At 42.2% G+C, this 23,580-nt stretch overlaps 1 protein-coding gene across 1 annotated transcript in view; it reads left to right on the top strand.

Annotated features, from left to right (window-relative positions):
• F13A1 (coagulation factor XIII A chain) overlaps window positions 1-23,580 on the top strand; it is a 171,951-nt gene that overhangs the window by 130,038 nt on the left and 18,333 nt on the right. The window contains exons 12-13 of the mRNA XM_075585799.1: window positions 6,291-6,578; window positions 15,680-15,840. Of these exons, the coding sequence (XP_075441914.1) occupies window positions 6,291-6,578; window positions 15,680-15,840 (449 nt within the window). The remainder of the gene's footprint in view (window positions 1-6,290; window positions 6,579-15,679; window positions 15,841-23,580) is intronic.

The following is a 23,580-nucleotide window of genomic DNA, read 5'->3' as shown; positions in this document are numbered from 1 at the left end:
AAACCATTCACGGACATGTTTCAACCTTAATGGGTATCATCAGTGTGAAGTTGGTTGTACTGCTGGCTTTACGATTTTCAAGACTAAGGTTTACCATCACGTTTTAAGTTATGGTGGGTGAAAAAGGCAACAAGAAACCTCCACCGTATTGCATATAGCAAATAAAAAGATCACTTGTGAGAACATTCACATGTGACCAACTTGTGGGCACCCAACTTCCCTGGTGTCCACAAGAGCCAACCCACCCAATGTGCGTCACAGCGCTATCCACGGTAAATGAAAGTGTTATTGTTGGTGCGCTTAGTGAGGTACCTGCCCAGGTGCTCCAGCACCCGTGTATGACAAAAAGTAACAGGGATCAGCTGATCCAGCGCCTCATCGTCAGCAAAGCCTCTGCCTCTGCATGAGGTGGTATCCAGCTGGATGGTCCCACCATGAAGAGAGTCTCTATCTGTGGGGTGATCTGGTCCCAGACCACCGGATTTCCAGTTCGCCGCTGTGTCACTCACACTTGGTACAACAGGGGCAATATCCCTATCTAATGGGCCTGTCCCTGCAGCAGCCGCAAGCTTGTGGGTGTCAGGGCCTAATAGGGGGTCTCTGGCCTAGTGCAGGGGCCACAGACACCCTACACATACACCCTCACCCTTCTGTGTCCCAGCTCCGACTGGCGTGGTCTCTGGCGTGCCTAATGTATCCATCTCAGAGCAGGGGAGTCCGGCCGCGCGATTGGCTAAGCTTAGCCACCTGACTAGCAGCCCCTGTGCCTTCTGAGGGCTGTAGTTCCCCTGCAAAGCTCTTGGAGTGATGCCCGCCGCTCCTTTAATGTACTGCGCTTGCACAGGGTGTACCAAGATGGCCGGCAGCTGTCAGGACACTTCTGCGCATGCGCTAGGCTTTACTGCGCTTGCGCGGCTGCAGCAAGATGGTGGTGCCCTGCAAAGGGAGCCGCTGCGGACCCCCGGCGACCCGGTCACCTCTCCGGATTACTCACAGCCCTCTTTGCACTCTCCCCAGCCCCCGCTGCCAGTTGCAGCCGCAGCGGGAGGTAAGGGGACGAAGGGGGACCCAGGGGACCTGGCCAGACATACATATATTACAATATGTTTAATAATCATACATTACAATATGCTATATATTAATTAATGTGTAAATATATAAAAACCCTTTTTTGTGCTGAGCTTGTGATATTTATATATCAAATATAGTATTACATTTTCAATCAATCAAGATAATATATACATATATATAATTTTTTTTAATACAGTAAGTATTAACATAGTTTTACTAAAGACCAAGTGGGATTTTATTTAAATACTTATATTTATCTTAAATTTGGCTAGAATCTTTATAAATAATTAAATAATATTCACATTATTTATTACATAATCGTGTATATATGTATATATGTATATATATATATATATATATATATATGCAAATACAACTGTATGCTCATTTGCATGTCTTAGGCAGGTCTGCAACCCCGCCTTTCCCCATTATCACCCAGCATACAGCACTTCCACTGCAGCAAGGGATTCTGGGAAATGACATGCAAATGAGCACACAATGTGCCACCTTTTGTCTGAAAAACCATTGTTACATGGAGCCCATATAAGCTAATCTGCGCTGTTAACACAGCTTTAAAGCACAGCATGGGAATCAGATACAAAACCAGAGAAACCATTCACGGACATGTTTCAACCTTAATGGGTATCATCAGTGTGAAGTTGGTTGTACTGCTGGCTTTACGATTTTCAAGACTAAGGTTTACCATCACGTTTTAAGTTATGGTGGGTGAAAAAGGCAACAAGAAACCTCCACCGTATTGCATATAGCAAATAAAAAGATCACTTGTGAGAACATTCACATGTGACCAACTTGTGGGCACCCAACTTCCCTGGTGTCCACAAGAGCCAACCCACCCAATGTGCGTCACAGCGCTATCCACGGTAAATGAAAGTGTTATTGTTGGTGCGCTTAGTGAGGTACCTGCCCAGGTGCTCCAGCACCCGTGTATGACAAAAAGTAACAGGGATCAGCTGATCCAGCGCCTCATCGTCAGCAAAGCCTCTGCCTCTGCATGAGGTGGTATCCAGCTGGATGGTCCCACCATGAAGAGAGTCTCTATCTGTGGGGTGATCTGGTCCCAGACCACCGGATTTCCAGTTCGCCGCTGTGTCACTCACACTTGGTACAACAGGGGCAATATCCCTATCTAATGGGCCTGTCCCTGCAGCAGCCGCAAGCTTGTGGGTGTCAGGGCCTAATAGGGGGTCTCTGGCCTAGTGCAGGGGCCACAGACACCCTACACATACACCCTCACCCTTCTGTGTCCCAGCTCCGACTGGCGTGGTCTCTGGCGTGCCTAATGTATCCATCTCAGAGCAGGGGAGTCCGGCCGCGCGATTGGCTAAGCTTAGCCACCTGACTAGCAGCCCCTGTGCCTTCTGAGGGCTGTAGTTCCCCTGCAAAGCTCTTGGAGTGATGCCCGCCGCTCCTTTAATGTACTGCGCTTGCACAGGGTGTACCAAGATGGCCGGCAGCTGTCAGGACACTTCTGCGCATGCGCTAGGCTTTACTGCGCTTGCGCGGCTGCAGCAAGATGGTGGTGCCCTGCAAAGGGAGCCGCTGCGGACCCCCGGCGACCCGGTCACCTCTCCGGATTACTCACAGCCCTCTTTGCACTCTCCCCAGCCCCCGCTGCCAGTTGCAGCCGCAGCGGGAGGTAAGGGGACGAAGGGGGACCCAGGGGACCTGGCCAGACATACATATATTACAATATGTTTAATAATCATACATTACAATATGCTATATATTAATTAATGTGTAAATATATAAAAACCCTTTTTTGTGCTGAGCTTGTGATATTTATATATCAAATATAGTATTACATTTTCAATCAATCAAGATAATATATACATATATATAAATTTTTTTAATACAGTAAGTATTAACATAGTTTTACTAAAGACCAAGTGGGATTTTATTTAAATACTTATATTTATCTTAAATTTGGCTAGAATCTTTATAAATAATTAAATAATATTCACATTATTTATTACATAATCGTGTATATATGTATATATGTATATATATATATATATATATATGCAAATACAACTGTATGCTCATTTGCATGTCTTAGGCAGGTCTGCAACCCCGCCTTTCCCCATTATCACCCAGCATACAGCACTTCCACTGCAGCAAGGGATTCTGGGAAATGACATGCAAATAAGCACACAGTGTCACTTTTTGCCTCAAAAACCATTTTTAACATGGTTCCCTATAGGCTTAAGCTTGCTGCATGGTCACAGCTTTGAGCACAGCCAGGGTTAAGGTGCATACCCAGAAAACCACCCACAGACAGCTGTTTCGACCTTAATGGGTCTCATCAGTGTGGGGCTGATTTAACTGGGTATGCAAAGAGGCTATGGGATAGGCTATACCATAATACTGAGTTACGTTATGGTGTGTAAAAAAAGTGACAAAAACCCTCCACAGGAAAGCAAATATGCAAATACAACTGTATGCTCATCTGCATGTCTTAGGCAGGTCTGCAACCCCGCCTTTCCCCATTATCACCCAGCATACAGCACTTCCACTGCAGCAAGGGATTCTGGGAAATGACATGCAAATAAGCACACAGTGTCACTTTTTGCCTGAAAAACCATTTTAAACATGGTTCCCTATAGGCTATATATATATATATATATATATATATATATATATATATATATATATATATATATATATATATATATATATATATATATACACCCTGTATACACACAAATAAAAACCCTGAAAAATGTCTAAGGCAAAACCAGAAACAAAATCTATACACGATTGACAGTGAGAATTTCTCTTAAGTACAGAAGAAATAATATTCAAGTAATTAATCAATATAATAAATGCACAAAGCACAGAATTAAACAAAAAATGCTTTCCAGCTAAAATGTTAATATTTAATACCCTAAAATGTTCGTCATTTTCCATACCTTCACATCAAGGGGATATTTTGAAAAAAACAGAATGCTATGGATAATAAAAATACTCATACTTCCACCAAGGATTAACCATTTTGAATGCTGAATTTTGTATTCTTTCTCCTCTTCACCGGAGCCTGTATTTTCTGCTCTGTATAACCATAATACATTTTTAATCACCAAATAAACCTAACATTTCAGTACATATAACCACAGCACTATGAAAATCCCTTTGTGTGATCTTGTCAAACAAAACACATCTGGAATTAACGATACACATTATCCTAGATGGCAGTTTTGAAATTGTAAATAGAGGGTGTGGGAAGTGTTTGCCACATATATAGCATTTTGGGAGGAAGGGGAAAGGAATTGGAAAATATGTCCAGTAAAAGAAAGCATGTCAGTGATCACCATTAGGGTTTTTCAATATTTAATGGGAGGGCTATTTTCCATGCAATCCCATGAGGTTTGTAGTGTGAGTAGTGTGCGGTTGCTAAGTTACTAGCTCCCTAGAGGATGGTTGTAAGGAAAGGCTGTAGAATGAAAACCTAGCAGTTAGCAGAAGAGTGGAGCAATGACAGTCAGAAGAAAAGCAGGGAAGAATGAGAGTCACACACAAAATAAACAGTTCACTACATTGTGTATTTTATATTGTTATTTAGTCTGATCAGAGGCAGAAAGGCTCATTTATCAAACACTAATATAATACCAATATGTGTGGCATGTTTGCATAGTAACACTATGGGTATAGTTCATCAAGCTCAGATATGCCTGCGAGTGACTGTATAATTATGTAGTTTTGGTAGGTACAAATCTCATTTCAAATAATTATGCTGGTTAATAAGAGAAAACCCTGTTTCTCTGAAATATAACACAAATAGGCTTCTTACATTACTGCAAAGCAAAGAATGACACATTCATTTGCTGTAGCTTCAACGCCATTTCATATACCTTGAAGGATGTACTGTATATACAGTGGGTATGTATATTTTGACTATATTGGTCTAATGTGTGTAGGGATTGATAGAATAGAGATTACAATACTTAGAATATTAAAACACAAAGGAGCAGTTGTATCAATATAAAGAATGTGCAAATAGAGGTTTGTTTTGACACATGGCTTTATTTTGCTTTTAAAAGGGTATTTCTTACATTTGATGCAAATTGTTAGCCAGAAAAGTATACTCCACGTCAGACCTGGTAAAGCATACAAATAAAGAAGCCCAAAAGAACAGGCAAGAACCTCAAAAATAATAATGGAGCACACATGGAGTAAAAAAAAATACACAATCTATGTTGTTATAAATATAATCAAACAAAAATCGCCCTGATGAAGTCGACATCTGCAGCAAAATGCACGTCGGGTGTTTTCGGTTGCATGGGGCACGGGAGGAGGGGTGTTGGATGCAATAGGCCTATGTGGCCATGTGAGAATATCTTTATAATATGATGAGATAGAGAGACATTAAAACCAGAGAACAGTATATACAAAGTGAAGTACACAGATTGAATTTGATCTCATTACAATATAAACTCCTTAGAAATTCTCTCCCCTAAATCATAAGCTGATTGTGTCATTTTGAACATATGTAGCCCTCTAAGCTACATAACCACTCACTTTAAGGACTCTCTTGTTGTGTGTTTGTTAGAATAAAATGATGATGGCAGTAAACAGTCATTTATTATATTTTCAAGGTGCAGAACTTGTGGAACAATAGAATCAGATCTCTCAAAATAGAATTATCCCATTGAAAGCAATGCGATTCTTTTTGTTAATATACAGTTAGTGGGTGTGTATATATAGAGTATATATATATATATATATATATATATATATATATATATATATATATATATATATATATATATATGTATATATATATATATATATACATATATATATATACACTGTATATATACACACAGTATATATAGATATATATAAAAGCACATACAGTAGTGTATGTATATGTATTCTGTACTGTATGTGCTTTTTTTTTTTTTTTTACATTCAGAAGACTTTAATTGGTAACCCCCAAATCCTATGACCTGCTTTGAAAATCTCTGCTGTTGGGGTTGCTGCAACCACAAGTTATGCTTTCTTGACGAGTAGCATTGCATTGGGGTTGGAAGTGTATGTACTGTAATCATTCAGTATCACTTAACATGAGTGTACAATTTTCTTCTCCCTCTAACCCTGGAAGTGAACTTTAAATCATCTATTTGTTAGGGATTGCAAAAATTGGACATTCAGGTGAACAAAGAGGCTATCTTGATTTCTCACTCTGCGCTCTTTTACAGGCACTGAAGAAGAGAGACTAGCCCTCGAGGCCGCCCTGATGTACGGTGTAAAAAAAGAAATCAGAGATGACGATCAGCTACAGTCTGTGCTCGATACTGAGATGGACTTTCAGGCAGATAATGCAACATTTGGCAGTGACTTCAAAGTCACTTTAACTTTCAAGAACCTGAGCATTAATCGTTATACAGTATCTGCTTTTCTAACTGGACATGTTGTGTTTTACACCGGGGTCCTGAAGGCCGAGATCAAGAACAAGAACCTCGACTTGACACTGGATCCTATGTCCTGTAAGATAACAAACACATATGATATGAGTTGCATTTTATTTACGCTAACGCTATTTCAGATGTTACACTGCAAGAAGAAAAATAACCATTATTGTAAGATCCTGTAAGTGCCACTTAGCCAATATATCTTTTGTAGATGCTCTGCAGCAACCTGTTTGAAGCCCATGTCGTAATTTTCCTTTGTTACCCATAATAGTTAATGTAATAACAATAATATAACATAGAAGTTAATAGAGGCATTATATACACAGATTCTAGAAACAACAATGTCCCAGCTCAAAAGTATATAACCACATATGTTCTATCCTGCTACATCAATAAGTCAGATCCTCGCTCACATTTAGACCGGGCAAGAGAACCGCCTAATGTTTCTGGGGATTCCCCCTTCATAATAACTTAACATAAATCAGTTCTGTAGTATAAGATAATACTTACATATTTAAAATATTATTCAACTCTTAATGCCATTTTTAATTCGTTTTAATATAATATAATCTTTTGATTTTTATAATAGGCTTTAGCCACCTCCCCAGCAGTACAAAATCTTTGTAACACTTTCCTGTTTGTGATAATTTGTTGCCAATGTTTCCAGCAGTTTGAGCTGCAAACTGTAACAATAGATAATGTTAGCGTAGTAATATAAGAATACATTGTAGCTGCTGAGTTACACTGACTGACGGATTGATTTAAACTAAAAGGCGGCCATTTATTGAACCCTGTGAAGCAGGATCTTTGCTGATCGATCACGGGATCGATCAGCAGCCTAGGTGATTCGTTTTCAATAAGGTTAACCAAAGGCTGCATATATTAAAACAACATTTTATTTTTTGTTGAAGTGCTTGAACTGCCTCTTTAATAATAACTTTATTTCATATAGCGCTTTTCTCACAATGGGACTCACAGCACTTCACAATTATAATTGCTGTTAGCAGCACATAGGATTTTTACAAACACAGTCCCTGCCCAGATGAGCTTACAATCTATGTGTTTTGGTGCCTGATGCATAGGAATATAAAATGACGTGCTCAAGGTCACAAAGAGCTGACACCAGGATATGAGCCAGGCTCCACCGATTCAAACTCAGTGCATTTACTCACTGAGCCACTCCTTCAGATGCATATACTATACTATATATATATACAGCTTCATTCACTGTAACATCGCCGGAAGAAGAGATCAGTGTATCTCGAAAGCTCGCACAAATAAAACCATTTCGTTAGCCACAGAACGGTATCATCTATTTATTTTTAGATTTTTTGATTATAGAAGCTCGGCTAACACGGTACTGATACCTCTACATGTATATATATATATATATATATATATATATATATATATATATATATTTCACTGCTAAAAATAACAATTCTTTTTACTGCGGTGATAACAACATTGGTAGTGGCACTAAAACGTCTAAATACTGTAAATGTAGTCATTTTGATGCTTGTCATCAAGTCCGATATTTATCGGAACTGAACTAACCACAATTGTTTTTTTTATTATTGCCTATTTCAAGTTGGCAAAATCCCAATCTTGCCTATGTATATAATTGGCTTTACAAACTGTACATAGGCAATATAAGTTTAAACTAACATGGAATAGGTGAAAAATATTAGCTACAACACATTTAACCAACTATATATAAGATATAAATATATAAAGAAAAATCTGCAGCACTCGTTAAGGTGATTATCAAAACAATACATTTATTCCATCTTAAAATGTGTTATTTGGGGCTGGATGATGATCCTGGCCTTTCTTCCTTCTCCCCGTTGGAAGCTAAGTATTGTCCCCCGAACGTTTTTATATAAAGAATTGATAAGCGGGATGGTGTTCAAAAAGATGGCCTGACAGCGTTCAGGAAAAAAACATTAAGATGTCACTGGATGTTAACAACCAGCAGTCATTTAAATCTCATTTGCTACCTACAGTACAACTGCCAGACTCTCTACAGTGAAGCAGCACTGCAAAAACTGGAACACCAGCTTGAAAAGATTTAAATGGGATATTGTACGCATTAGTGAGGTGAGAAGAAAGGAGGAAGCCCTCAATAAGCTCAAAAGTGGACGTTATTTGTTGCCACATTATAGAAAATTTATGAATCAGTGCAGAAGGCTTCATCATTAACAAGAAATGGAAACAACACCAGACCAAGCATCAGATGATAAGTATGATTACAGCAACAGGGATGAACATGGAGAAAGACTGGTAGAATTTGCAGAATGTGAAAACTTCTACTTCATGAATTAATTCTTCGAAAAGAATCCAAATAGAAAATGGACATCCTAGCAAACAAAAAATATGTGATTAAAGACTGCACTGCACTTAACTGTTTTGACACAAGAAGTGATCACAGATTGGTTTGCTGCAAATTACATCTTAATGTGAAGATGAAAAATGCAAACTGATGGCAAAGAAGACAAAACAATCAACATCAAGAACCTCAAGAATCGCAGCAAGGAATCTCAACTACAATTAAAAAAACGCTTCAGCTTGCTCAAGATGAATAGGGATACTTTGACAAAGAATTATTAAAAATGTATGAAAATTATAGCTGAAAACGAACAAAATCAGGATTAGGAAATAACGTATGAGATAAAGCTGTTATCGAGGACACTGCAGAAAATGAAGTACTGTGATCTATTGATGCAAGAACAAAAATATAATATACAGAGATGTGCAAGACGATAAGTAAGCGTATAGCTGACAAAATTGCATAACTATAATTAAATGTAATTGCCATAGAAGACATTTTGAAGATAACATTTTAAAGATGATAAAACTTTATATAATTTTTGATTGGAAAGAAGCAAGTCATCGCACTTAAACAAGATGACGGATCAACAATTAAAGACTGCACTTATCAAGAGAGTTGGGGATTTCTACATGAAATTATATGAGAACACAGGTAACAACAACATGTAATCAGGCAGATGAAAAGCAGGAACAACCCATCAAACCACCACTGATATTATCCATGCTTCCAGAAAAAGTAGTAAAGGCAATAAAATCTGCAAAGAATGGAAAGGCCCTGTGGGAAGATGGAATAAGTACTGAAATCTTGAAGGAAGTTGATGAAGTAGAGAAATGAGTAGCTGAGCTCTTTACATGTTGCTTAAATAATTGGAAAATACCAGAACAGTGGAGCAATGCCATAGTTATCCTCTTCCACAAGAAAGGAGACAAAGAAGACCTCAAGAACGACAGACTAGTTAGACTTCCAATAACTTACACGTGTTTTACGAATGTAGACCTCTTTCCTCCACCCTAAGTGAGATTGAGGTGGGTAGGTGTATCTGACTACTTATCAGTGTGGTGCTGTACCTGTTTGGCAACCAGGAGGGCTGAGCTTCCGCCACAGGGAACCTGGGGTATATACTTACACTCGGTGCAGCGCCTCCACTGATGAGGAATCCCAACGTAGTGGGAGTGTGCCCTCACCAGAACAACCATACAGTAAATACACACAATGTGAATAAACAGTATTTACTGAGCATGAACGATAACTTCAATGAAACTCTCTTTGCATAACATCAATACATCATATGAATAACATTGCATCACCCTGAATGCATACCATCCCCTCACCCACATGTCCATCATCACATCACCCTCAGTCCCTTTGATAATACTGTGCTTGGACACTTATCCCTGGAGTGTCCACAACAATAAAGAGACTGTGAGTGTGAGGGATAGCGCTTCCCTGTGTTGGAGCCCGTTGGTGCACTTATTATATACTGCCTCCCTGATCAGTCCTGATCAGGAAAATGCTTGGAACTCAGCAACACCGCACAGTGATCCCACGCCGCACTGCTCTCTGCAGGAATGGATACACACGCTGACTTCACAGGGGAGGGGTCCCCAGCCAGAATGATCCTTTACCACAGTCTCTGCTATGGAGTCAGGCACTCTTCCTGCTACACGCTGTACTGACAGTCAGGCACTGTCATGCAGCATTCCTCTTTCTCTCTGAGTATGGTGAAGGAGTCCCTGTCTTAAGGCAGTCCCTATCACATACAGTAGTGTCTCATGGGACTAACTGGGCCCTGGGGGTATACTGCACCGACACACTTTATTCGAGCAAATACCCGGTATGTACCTGGCAGATACCTGGAATGCGCCGCTCCTCACCTCTGACAAGCCCCGTTGCATTTGCCTTCCCAGCCTGGGTTCATGCCTGGCTGATGGGCGGCTGATTTGTTAAATGATAATGATTAGGATTTAATAGGCTGCAATGCTTCGCGTGTCTACCAGATGGCATAAATTCATGAATTGTAATGCAGTATATATATATATACTGTGCAGTATTGCAGCCAGGGGGAATAAAATGCTTCAATCCCTGCCTAGAAAATAACCCAATATACTCGGGCAGAAAACAGTCACAAACCTCAATACACCCGGGTATACCCGAATTCGTGGGACTAGCCGAGCTCGAATAAAGTGTGTCGCCAGTGTACCTCTACCGTAGCCCCTGCATGCAGAAGATCTCTTACTGTAGCTTCTGTCTGATCCCAGACTCTGGCAGCTCACCACGTGCAACTGGCACTGGTGATATTACACACACTGAATAACTTAGAAAGCAACCCCCCTTCTTCCTATGAGGGGCCTTTCCCTGATACAGCCAAAGCAACTACTCTAGCTGCACTGTACACAACTCTGTCTCTTCTTGACAGAGCACACAGCACTGCAGCTGTGTCACTGACAAGACGTACACTCACCTAAGGGCAGGGTCCCTACCTAAGGGGCCTTCCCTATGAACTTACCCACTAACCTAGTGGGGAGTGGGGCCTACCTGGGGCCTGGGGCTAACCTGGCCTAGTGTAAGAAGCCACTTGCTCCTTACACACTTCCTCCCCCTTCCTTCTCCCAGCTCCAACTGACTAGCGTGTTCTCTGCAACATTGTATCCTTCTCCAACAGGAGAAGCTGCAAACTCTATTTGCTGGCTGGCTGCACGTGATGTGGGTGAAAGGGCAGTCCTCAGAGGCTGCTGGGAATTGTAGTCCACTCAGGACCTCTTTAGCATTGGGACCGCATGCGCTCTCTTTACTGCGCCTGTGCGAAGCTGTAATGGCCGCCGCTATGCTTAACTGCGCCTGCACGACCTCTAGATGGCCTTCCTGCCTCTCTGCCTTCTCAATGGTGAACCGGGGAGCCAAAGGGGACCTGGCTACACGAAGATACTGGCCCATAACAGACCTTGGACTTTGTCCAGCATAGAGAAAAAGCAGGATGTTGCAGTAGTTACAACACAATGGCCTAGGTGTGAGGATTGGCGGTTCTGTCCCCTTAACCTTACCCGATCGTCTGGTTCCTGTGGCACTCAAGAAAGGCAGCCTAGCGGTGGTGATCATGCGCGGCTCATGGGCGGTGCGCGGGTTCCGTCGGTCTCCGCTATTCCTGTGTCCAGGGTACACTCTCTTGCCTCTGGCATTGACGTGCGACGCATGTGCGGTGTGTGGTCTTCCCGGCGGTCTGCGGTCCCTGCCTCTTGTTCCCACCCCCGTCCTGAAATCAGAGCTACTCGGCACAACACTACCCCGCGGTCCTCCTCTACCTCCGCGGGTCCCGCCTCCAGTCTCCGACCCCGTATTGACGCGGGGGTCATGGCGCGCACTGACGACACGTGACCGGGTCGTGCGCACTTTCTGGAAGCTCCACCTTGGTCTCAATCGACTGTGTAATGGGACGCACCTGCGCGATCCTGCAGCCTATCGAAGAGGGTGGTTCTGCTTCCTGGATGCCTCCCATTGGTGCTCTCAGAATATGCTCTCAGAACTTTCATTCCTCGCCGAGCATAACTTTTGTTTGTGATGCTGAACCTCATCACTCCTAGTCTGTCTGCCTCTTACCTTGCTGCCTGACCCTGCCTAGTACCTTGGACTTTGTGATACTTTCCTGCATTGATCCCTGGCTTTGGATACAACGACTCTGCTCTCTCCTGCACTGACCCTGGCATTGGATTACGACGACGCTGCTCTCTCCAGCACTGAACCTGGCTTTGGCTCTATGATGACTCTGCTTTCTCCAATCCTGGCTCCGACTACGTACCCCAACGATCCGCTACTCTGCACTCCTAGACCCGGCAAGTACCACGTTTACACACCTCGTTTGTGGTGAGCTACGCGTTACACAAGGGTTATCAAAGTCAGCAGGGCAAAAGTGCTCTTTTATCGGCCAAAAAAATCGTTATTTTAATGGTGTAAATCATCAACATTTCACTGCTAAAAATATATGGTATAAGATAGATCAAAAAGAAGATCCAAAAGATTCCTCCACTAGTTGCACTCTATGTTCATTTATCAGATATCATCTGGACAAATGGTCCATGCATATTCTCAATATATGTACGGCTTACTATTGTAGCTAAATCAGCAACTTGGTAATCGGAGCATATAATCTACCCAACTCCTGAAGGGATTTTAAATAATATACAATGTAAATAAAGGCACAGAGTCACTGATTATTTTGATGTAATAAAGTTTTATTATTTTATTTTAACTGGGTCCCTGATTTAGCTACAATAGTAAGCCGTACATATATTGAGAATATGCATGGGTCATTTGTCCAGATGATATCTGATAAATGAACATAGAGTGCAACTAGTGGAGGAATCTTTTGGATCTTTTTTTTGATCTACCTTATACCTTGTATACCTATCCTCATTCAACATGTCATGGTAAACACAAATACACAAATAGAATTGAAGGAAGAGCGTTTTTTTTCCATTACATATCTCCACTGCTAAAAATAACAATTATTTTACTGCAGTGATAACAATATTGGTACTGGCGCTAAAATGACTAAATACTGTAAGTACTGGCAAAAGCCATATCTTGCCTATGTATATAATTGGCATTACAAACTGTACATAGGCAATATAAGTTTAAACCAACATGGAATAGGTGAAAAATATAAGCTACAACACATTTAACCAACTATTAACCACATTATCCCAAGTAGTCAGCTAATCTAGGGGTTTCTATGACTAGCTGACAACTAAGAACTGTAATGGGGTTTATACAGGTGATCCTCGGTATCCAACGGTCCATTTTCCGTTGAATGGCTTATCCGACGCTGCATAATGCAGTCTGCTGAACGCATTATTCAATGTCGGGACCGCTTATCAGATGCTCACAGACGTGAATTGGACCCACAATCCGACGGTCCATTATCCGATGGCGGTTTGTGGCACGGACTCCGGCAGATAAGCGAGGACCGCCTGTACACAAGTTAAACTACACTACCTACTCCCCATTGGCTACCTTAGTGTCTAGTAAAGCATTGCCATGGTTTATGGATGGAAACCATGTGAATGAAACTAATAGGAAAACAAAGGTGGGATGGAGAGCATTTGGAGAAATAAAACGATCTTTCAAGGAAACCTTCTATTGTGACTCAAGAGAAAAGTTTTTGACCTGTGTATTCTGCCTGTACTCTCATATGCATTGGAAACTTGGACCCTAAATGAATAGATTATTCAGAAGTCTCAGATAAGTCAAAGAAGTATGTAGAGATAAATGCTGGGTATTACACAAAGAGATAGGAAACCGAATGAATGGGTTCAGAAGCAAACAAAACCCTTTAACATCATCACAAGGGTGAAGACATTAAAATTGCAGTGATCCAGTTAAATTACACAAAGAAATGGCTATTGTTGGATGAAGATGGTACTTGGCTGGATTCCAAGGGATATCAAAAGACCAAGATGACAACCAAAAATAAGATGGGAGGATGAAATTAGGAAATTTCTTGGAGCAATGTAGAGAAGTGTAAGGATTGGGCTTCGGTCCCGCCCCTGTGATGCGCCCGTGATGAGACGAGTGACGCGCCTCGCACTGAAGTTGCACACAGGCGATGTACGGCTAGGCGGGAAGACACCGCATGGATCAGCATGTGATTCCTGCCTGCTGCCTTTTCGTGATACTGACCTTTGCTTGTACCTGGACCTCGGCCTTCTCTGACCTTTGACCTCGGCTTGTATTTGGACTCCCACCTTCTGTACTCCTGGACCCCAGCTATGCACAACGACCATCCGACTTCTCCAACCCCAGACCACGGCGATTATCACGACCATTCTAACCTCTCCTACCCTGACCCGGCCATACAACTACGACTCTGCAATCCGGACGCGGTTACACGGTTGTAGGTCAGAGTATTCTAACATCACCACCTCAGCATCACAGTCCCGTCCTTTGTAGTGAGCACCCGTTACAAGAAAAGAGGCTTGTAACTGCTGTACTTGGAAGATTTTTGGGTGAGGTCTTCATCCAGCAGTGGATCAACAAGACCTGAATATGTGGATAACGATGATGATACAGTAGATACATTTAGTGAGATTATCAATGAATGATGGTCTGGGGAGGGGTGAAGTGCCCCTGTTTTCATTAATGGTCTACAAATTAAAGATACCATAAAACAAAACATTAGTGAAATAAAAAAGTATTTAAATTGTACTTACATTTCTGTTGTAAAATGTATAAATAGTGCATACATTTTTTTTAATACATTGAGCCTTGAGAGGTTTGCCTGTAACATAACTAAGCTCTCATAAAATTAGACACAGGGTACTGGCACCAATTCAGCCAATGCTTCTTTTATCTTCACACACTACTCCTTGCTGTATACTCACCTAAAGGCAGGCACTCCATGTGAAATCACTCAGGAGCAGATGAGAATAATGTTCTTGTTTTTTTTTTTTTTTTTCGCCCTGTGTTTGCAATTTAAAAAAACCACACATTAGAAATGTATTGCCGCTTGGAGAGGTAATATTTATTTTCAGAACCTTTTCAACCTCTCTGTCATCTTGTTTCCAACACAGAATTCAAGTGATTTACATTAAGGTCTATTTATTAACTGCAGATTATGTGATTGAATGCTGGAAAGGGCTAAGGACATAGGAGATGCATGTTTAAATTGAGCACAGTAATCCTGAGCGGAATGCTGAGCGTGGAGAGGTAGAATATGTGGGTATTACCAGTTAGTCACTTCACTTGCAACAAATATGATGACTGATATACAGTGTATGATGCTTGGAAATTCAATTCAAATCACCACTTCAAGTTGTAAATAGGCATTTTCTTTCTTTCGTTTTTCCATCAGCTAAAACAGTGGACGTTCAAATAAAATCCAGTGAGTACTTGAGCCAGCTCGTGGAACAGGCCTGTTTACATTTCTTTGTCACGGCCCGTATTAATGAAACAAAGAAGATATTGGCCAAACAGAAGATTGTGGTGTTGCAAGTGCCTACGCTCCATATCAAGGTCAGAGTCATAACTCAAACCAGACCCATGCTGGTGATTAGCCTAAACCACGTATTCTCAAATGTTTCCACATCACGGACAACTTCCATGTTAATAATCATTTGGATGAGCACATCTGTTCTTCAATACATATTTATGATGTTTAATATAGATTTCTGAAATACTGGTTCTGTAGCTACAGAGTATTTAGTAGTGATTTTAAAAAAAGCACCCAATTGCAGGAGAGAGCATTTAAAAGGCTTCGAGGACTACCACTACAGTCTTTGGAGACCACTGTTTCAGAACCACTAGTCCAACCTAACACATGTACAGTACTAAAACACTTAAAGATGCAATTTCCTAATCAAAGCACCATTATAGGTTTTAAAAAATAATTATTTCACAACAAATACAATTAAAAAAGAAATTAAGCCTACTAATTATAGAGATTTTTTTAACCAAATGATAAGGTCTCTTCTTGATCCTATTTTTTTTTTACATCTGCTGGTACAGTATACCCCGTTGTGTGATCTTCCTGCACCATGATGCAGCATCACAAACTTTTAGTAAGTTTAAGCCTCTTGCTGCCAGAAGGGCCTAAAAAATGTTGCAGAGCAATATATGCTGGGCCTCTATCAGTGAAAGAGTTAATAAAGATAAGAACACTCACAAGTGTACTGTATCTATATGACCTATCCTGGTTTCCAAAGTATGACCAGCACACCAGTGTACAACTTATTTCCCACAAGTTCTGATTAGAAGAAATGTAAAAGTAGAAGGACCAAAAGAGTAATGCAATATCATATATATGGTCTTCCCACGGCTTCTTCTCCCAGTCATTGTCTCTTTTCCCAGCAGCATACACACGAGAGGAATCAACCAGGGGGCAGCATACACAGCTGTATCCTCTAAATGGGGTTACACTCTCTCCCTACTGAAAACATTGATGTCCCCATCAACTTATCAAGTTCACAGTGGTACCATGCATAATAATATTAACATAACATAATACACTATTATTACCTAACACCTGATTATGACCTTGGCACAAGCAAACACAGAAGCAGGTGATGGTCTCTACAGGCAGTTCCCACATGGTGAGTCATTTGTACACCACCTGGTACCACACTCCCAAGGGTCACCTGGGTCACACATCACACCCTTTTTGGCACACTAGCACCAGACATTTGGTGGATACCCGGGAGCATCATCCATTAACCTCATGAGTGGCCTAGTCTCTCTTTTAAGGCGGTGAGAATATAGGACCAGTTCTACTGGCACTTCTCCCTGTTCTTTATTTCCCTCTGTCTCTGATTACTGCCCAGTGTATACTCGTTCTACTCTGTGGTCCCTGTCACTATTTTAAGAAGTTTCCCAGGTTTGCCCAAATTCTTAATTAACCTTGTCACCTACGTTTAGCTCCTGGCCATGTACTCATCAGTCATAATGCCCTTTGTTGGTAGAGTCACAGCGTTAATTGCCAGTTTATAAGTCTCAGACAATTGTTCCTTAAGTCTTGCATGTACGTAGTATGGGATGTACCATCAGCTTCAACCCTGAAGCACAGGTACACTGGCAAAATACTGTAACCTCACACCCAAACATCAGGTAGTATGGGGAATATCCTGTGGTTTCATTACCGGTACAGTTGGTTTTCCACCACTTTCGCAATAGCCTTTCCTAGGAAAAGAAGGTTTTATACAGGCCTGTAAATCACCATGCAATCCGGGTCTAATGAAGCCTTTTTTAGAAGCGGTCTGATGACGGCTTCCTTCAGCGGTTCGGGAAAGATCACCATCTGCAAACAAGACAGGTTTATTTTGGCAAACACTGAGATGATTACATCAACACAGCCTAAGAGAAGGTGTGTTGGGACTGGATCCAAATCACAGGTAGTGGGACGTAACCCCTGGATTGTTTGCACAAGGTCTTCTGTATCCAGATGGTCAAAGCTAGTCCATGAAGCCAGAGAACCTGCATTTTCATACCTGGAACCCTGACACTTATTAGATGACACAGTTGGCACCCCAGCTCAGATGGAGGTTACTTTATCAGAGAAGAAGAGAGCAAGTCATCACAACGGGAATGTGAAAAGGCTTCCGTAGATTGCCAGCATGCTAGTTTGCAGAGCCTCTACATTGTGCGGAAAAGCTTAGCATGTCTATTGGCTGCTGCCATGATCTCATATGACAGGAACTCTGACTTCTTACTAGTAATTGTGGACTGGTATTTCGTGATGTGGTCAATCAGTTTCCGCTTGTCCTCAACCATGCAAGATTTCGCTAATGCCATTCAAGCTTGCGACCCTTCATATTAAATCCCTTATAGAACTGTCAAACCAAGGGACGTGGTAGTCTGAGGTGAAGGCTTGTATGCGAACAAGTGCGATAGTATCCATGTGGCCCACAAATCTCTATTGTGTAGTAATCGACAAGAGCAGTGGGATCCACACAGGCATTTAATATGTCGGAAAAAAGTTTATCCCCCTCTATGGTCACTACCTGGTCACCTCCACTGAAGAGGGCCTTTTTCGGCGGCTAATCTGTGATTGAGAACAAAATTGAGTGGTGGTCTGACCATACAACTGGGTCTATGGTTAGGTCGGAGATTTCTAAACCGGTTTGGAAAACAAGATCAAGTGTGTGTCCACTTTTTTGGGTAGCAGAGAAAACAAGTTGTGTGAAGCCCAGAGTATCCATTGTGGGGAGGAGGTCTTGCCCAAATGGAGAGAGTTTATCTTCAATCCAGGCATTGAAATCCCTCGAGATAAGCCATCTAGGGTGCTCCAGGACTAGGCCAGCAACGAGGTCTGTAATTTTTTGTACAATAACTTATCCTCTCCAGTGTGGGCCATGGATAAGGACTCTAAACCCCAAACCCGTAGCACTCCAGGCAGCAATACTCAAATGATTGAGTTATCCCTACTGTGAGGGCCATACGTTTCAAGGCTGTTTTAAAACAAACTGCCACACCTCCTCCCCTAAACTCCTGTCTTGAGTAGTGAATAATAGAATTATTGTTAGGACAGCAGCTTCTAAAATGGGGGCTGCATTTTCATCTAGCTATGTCTTTGTGATTCATATTAGGTCTGATGATTCAATAAGGTCAGCTATAACAGCTATCTTGTTCCTAATAGATCTGGCTTTACTTAAGACAGTTCTAATAGGACACACCTGAGAAAGTCTTCTGTCCATTCAGTGTAGAATCTCTTGGGATGGGGATTAAACAGCAGGGACCCCTAATTCTGTTCCTCTGTACTCTTGTCCATAAATTAGACACCACTTCGATCTGTCTCCTCTCTGGCCGTGAGGGTGAGGGTGAGGAGGAGGGTAAGTGGGTTAGGAAGGTATAGGAGAGCGTTTGTTTTTTGTATGTTTGCCCACTATGGCAGCTACTGTGAGTTTTTTTCTAAATGCCAAGGGATTGAAGGACGTAATCAAGGAATGGTTCAATAGGAACTGCAATACGAAGAGGACGGAGTGACAAAAGGAGACTAGCGGTGTAGGCATCAGTTCAGCAGCAGTAGTAGGATCTCTATGGTTTGCTTGCTATGATAGACAGATGATATATAAAAGTATTTTTCTGTGTCCAAATTGTTCGGGATGTAATAGTTAACCAATGCAGATTGAGCTTTGTATGTGGTTATATGACACTACCCCACATCAAAACTGAGTAAGATGTAAAAAACCTTTCAAGCAGAGATTCCTCAAGCTTCCATGTGTACAGATAACATGGTTTGTAGAACAATAGCACATTTCTTGTGGCTTGTAGAATTTTGCTGGAGTGTTCTCTGAGTGGAGAAATTTGCTGTTTGCTGGAAAGTATCTGTATCCCAGTTGGATAACGTAAAAAAGCAGGGAAGAAGGGTTATTTGCTGGGTAAGGCGGAGAGCTGGATGGAGCCTCTGCGAATGTGGAGTATAGATCCTGAGATGATTCTAGTTTTCACAGTTCCTTGATTTGGTGGACTTCACTGCAGAGGACTTGCAGCCATGTACGGCTTTTCTTTGAAGGTGGAGGGAGAAGTTGAATCCGATGAGAATCTCAATGCAGAGAGCCAATCTTCGAATTTTGGATACACGCAGGCGCTTGCACACGCACACACGTTTTCCTCTGGTAAGAGTTGCTATACATAGTAAGCATCTAGGATTGGGTATTGGATTTACATGGAAATTAAGTGTCTCTTTTATTTACATAAACGTGCCATATTTATTGCAGCATTCTCAGAATTCTACATTTGCAATGTAAAATCCCCATTGGCAAGGCCATACTGTACATCTAAAACTGTTCAGCTGATGGGTGGAATAATGTAATTAGAGGAGGATATTAACATTGTTTGCCAATATAGGTGTAATGGAAATATGCAATACAATACAGAAACTGAAACATATAAATATGATGATTGTAATGATTATGATTGAAATGATTATTACATTATCTGCTGTCCACAGAGATATTTATTATACTTTTCAAATGCTAAATTATATACATACTTCCTATGAGCTGGTACATACCTGCCCATTTTATCTGCATGCATAAAAAACTAATATTTTGAATTACTGTATTTAACTCCAATAGAACTGCATATGTTGGCATGTTATAATTCAAATAATGATTACAATTACACTGTAATCAGGAAATACATTATGTCACTGGTAATGTAGAGTATGGAGATATATTTTTTTCTGCAAGAGCAATGAACATCATTAAAAGAATATGCAAAAATGCATTGTTTTATAGACGCTCGAGGCAATATCTAAGTTGTAAGGCGTCCTTCCTGCACACCCTTTAAAATGCCTTACTAAATACGGCCATTGGTGCGGTTTTCACTGCTCACATTTAAATATCAGCTCAGCAATAAATGTCATTCACTATACCACAGTTTATTGAAGGGTTCAATCAGTCTATTGAGCATTCTTTGGAAAGATTCCTACAGCATTTTGTGATGGCAACATCTTTTGGTAAAGCACCTAGTGGGAAAGCTTGAATGAAATGCCCTCTTAAACAACTTTGCTGTACATCACACATGCTCACATAAATGTTGGAAAGTGAAATAAGCAGAAGGTCTGTCACTGTGTTTCCTACTGAAATGTAAAAAAAATAAAATCAATGGTCCTTTCACAGTTATTCCGCAACTTTAGCTATACAAAAGTATGACACCGTTGTAATGTTATGCAAGTTATTGAAACTGACGATTAAAGCTGCAGTTCAGTCTATATCCTGCATGTGTGTTTTTTTTAATAAATCAGTTCTGTAGTAAGAAATAATACTTTTAGCATTTTCTGTTTTTAAAAAAACAACTTTGAAAGACCAATTTTCTTGTATTCTATTTTAACAAGCATTTGCTAAGGCACTGCCCCTTCATGGCCTGTCACAAACCCAGGCACACCCCTTTGTCAGCACTGCCCTCCCTCTCTCTAAACGTGCACTAGCATCTGGTCACATGATCTTCCTCATACAGTAGTACATTCAAGGAAGCTGGAGAAAAGGGACCAGCCATGCATAGCAGCTCGGATAGGCGATTTCAAACTTATTACAGTGTTTATTCCATTCATTGCACGTGTATATAATGTTCATTGCACGTGTATATAATGTAAAATTGTAATAATTCCATTTATAGCAAACGTGTATATGTGAATATTATTTAGATGTATATGTATGTTACTGAAATGTGGAGTGAGTGTGTAGGTAAATACACAATACACTTCCACTGCATATATATATATATATATTATATATTATATATGTATGTATATGTGAAGTTATGTGAGTAAAAAAGTGACAAAAACCCTCCATAGCAAGGCAAATAGCAAATGGAAATATTACTGTATGCTCATTTGTATGTATATATATATTTATATACACACACACTTCAAATACGGATAGTGATTCACGTAAATGATATATATATTCACTTTCTGGGAGTATAAGAGTGACTGTCCTGTTGTTCCTTTTTTTGTATCCATCATTGAATGGTATGCACCCTCTCTTTACGTTTATTTTATACTAGCTGAGAGACCCGGCGTTGCCCGGGATGTAATGTTCCCGCTCCTCTCTCTCTCCTCACCCCTCCCCCTCTCTCTGTTTGTCCCCCATTCACATCAATCCAGTTCCCCCCCTCCCTCCTTTACAGCTTCATGCAGTGTGTGTGCGTCAGTCATTGTGTGTGTGTGCGCGCGCGCGTCAGTGAGTCTGACGCAGAAACACAAACACACACACAGACTGACTGACGCACACACACACACAGTCAGTGTGTGCGTGTGTGTGTGCCTCAGTCAGTCAGTGTGTGCGTGCGGCAGTCAGTCATTCAGTCAGTGTGGGGGTGTGGGGGGGTGCGCGCGCGCGCGTCAGTAAGTGTGTGTGTGTCAGTCAGTGTGTGTGTGTGTGTGTCAGTCAGTGTGTGTCAGTCAGTGTGTGTGTGTGTGTGTGTCAGTGTGTGTGTCAGTGTGTGTGTGTGTGTGTGTCAGTGTGTGTGTGTGTGTGTGTGTGTGTGTGTGTGTGTCAGTGTCAGTGTCAGTGTGTGTGTGTGTCAGTGTATGTGTGTGTGTGTACCATTCATTGTGTGTGTGCGCGCGCGCGTCAGTCTGTGTGTGTGCGCGCGTGGGTGTGGGGGTGTGCGCGCGTGCGTCAGTCAGTGTGTGTGTGTGTGTCAGTCAGTGTGTGTGTGTGTCAGTGTGTGTGTGTGTGTGTGTGTGTCAGTGTGTGTGTGTGTGTGTGTGTGTGTGTGTGTGTGTTTGTTTGTGTCAGTGTGTGTGTGTGTGTGTGTGTGTGTGTGTGTGTGTGTGTGCAGCAGTCAGTGTGTGTGTGTGCAGCAGTCAGTGGGTGTGTGTGCAGCAGTCAGTGTGTGTGTGTGTGTGTGTGTGCGCGCGTCAGTCTGTGTATGTGTGCGTGTGGCTGTGAGGGGTTGTGTGCATGCGGCTGTGAGGGGTTGTGTGCGTGCGTCACTATGTATGTGTGTGTGTCAGTCAGTGCGTCAATCAGTCAGTGTGTGTGTGTGTGTGCGTGCGTCAGTCAGTCAGTGTGTGCGTGCGTCAGTGTGTGTGCGTGCGTCAGTCAGGGTGTGTGCGTGCGTCAGTCAGGGTGTGTGCGTGCGTCAGTCAGGGTGTGTGCGTGCGGCTTTCAGTGTGTGTACGTGCGGCTGTCAGTGTGTGTACGTGTGGCTGTCAGGGTTTGTGTGCGTGCGCCAGTCAGGGTTTGTGTGCGTGCGCCAGTCAGGGTTTGTGTGCGTACGCCAGTCAGGGTGTGTGTGCGTGCGTCAGTCAGGGTGTGTGCGTGCGTCAGTCAGGGTCTGTGCGTGCGTCACTCAGGGTGTGTGCGTGCGTCAGTCAGGGTGTGTGCGTGCGTCAGTCAGGGTGTGTGCGTGCGTCAGTCAGGGTGTGTGAGTGCGTCAGTCAGGGTGTGTGCGTGCGTCAGTCAAAGGGCAGGCGTGGGGGGGGGGTGAAGGGCAGGGGTAGGGGGGGTGAAGGGCAGGGGTAGGGGTGGGTGAAGGGTAGGGGTGGGTGAAGGTCAGGGTTAGGGGGGGTGAAGAGCAGGGGTAGTAGGGGGGGTGAAGGGCAGGGGTAGAGGGGGGTGAAGGGCAGGGGTGGTGAAGGGCAGGGGTAGGGTGGGGTGAAAGTGAGGCACAAATTGTTGGCAGGAGTAAAATGTCCCTACACACACACACACACACACACAACGGGAGTGAGAGGTGGTGGAGAGTGGGACTGGCGCAGATCCGAGGCTGCTTGGCCCCCCAGCGGCTGGGGAGTTGGCGGCCGGGGGG

This window comes from Ascaphus truei, chromosome 2, assembly GCF_040206685.1.
Source record: "Ascaphus truei isolate aAscTru1 chromosome 2, aAscTru1.hap1, whole genome shotgun sequence".
NCBI classification, from domain to species: Eukaryota; Metazoa; Chordata; class Amphibia; order Anura; family Ascaphidae; genus Ascaphus; species Ascaphus truei.
Note: the sequence above shows the minus strand (reverse complement) of the source record. Positions and strands in the feature narration are given on the sequence as shown.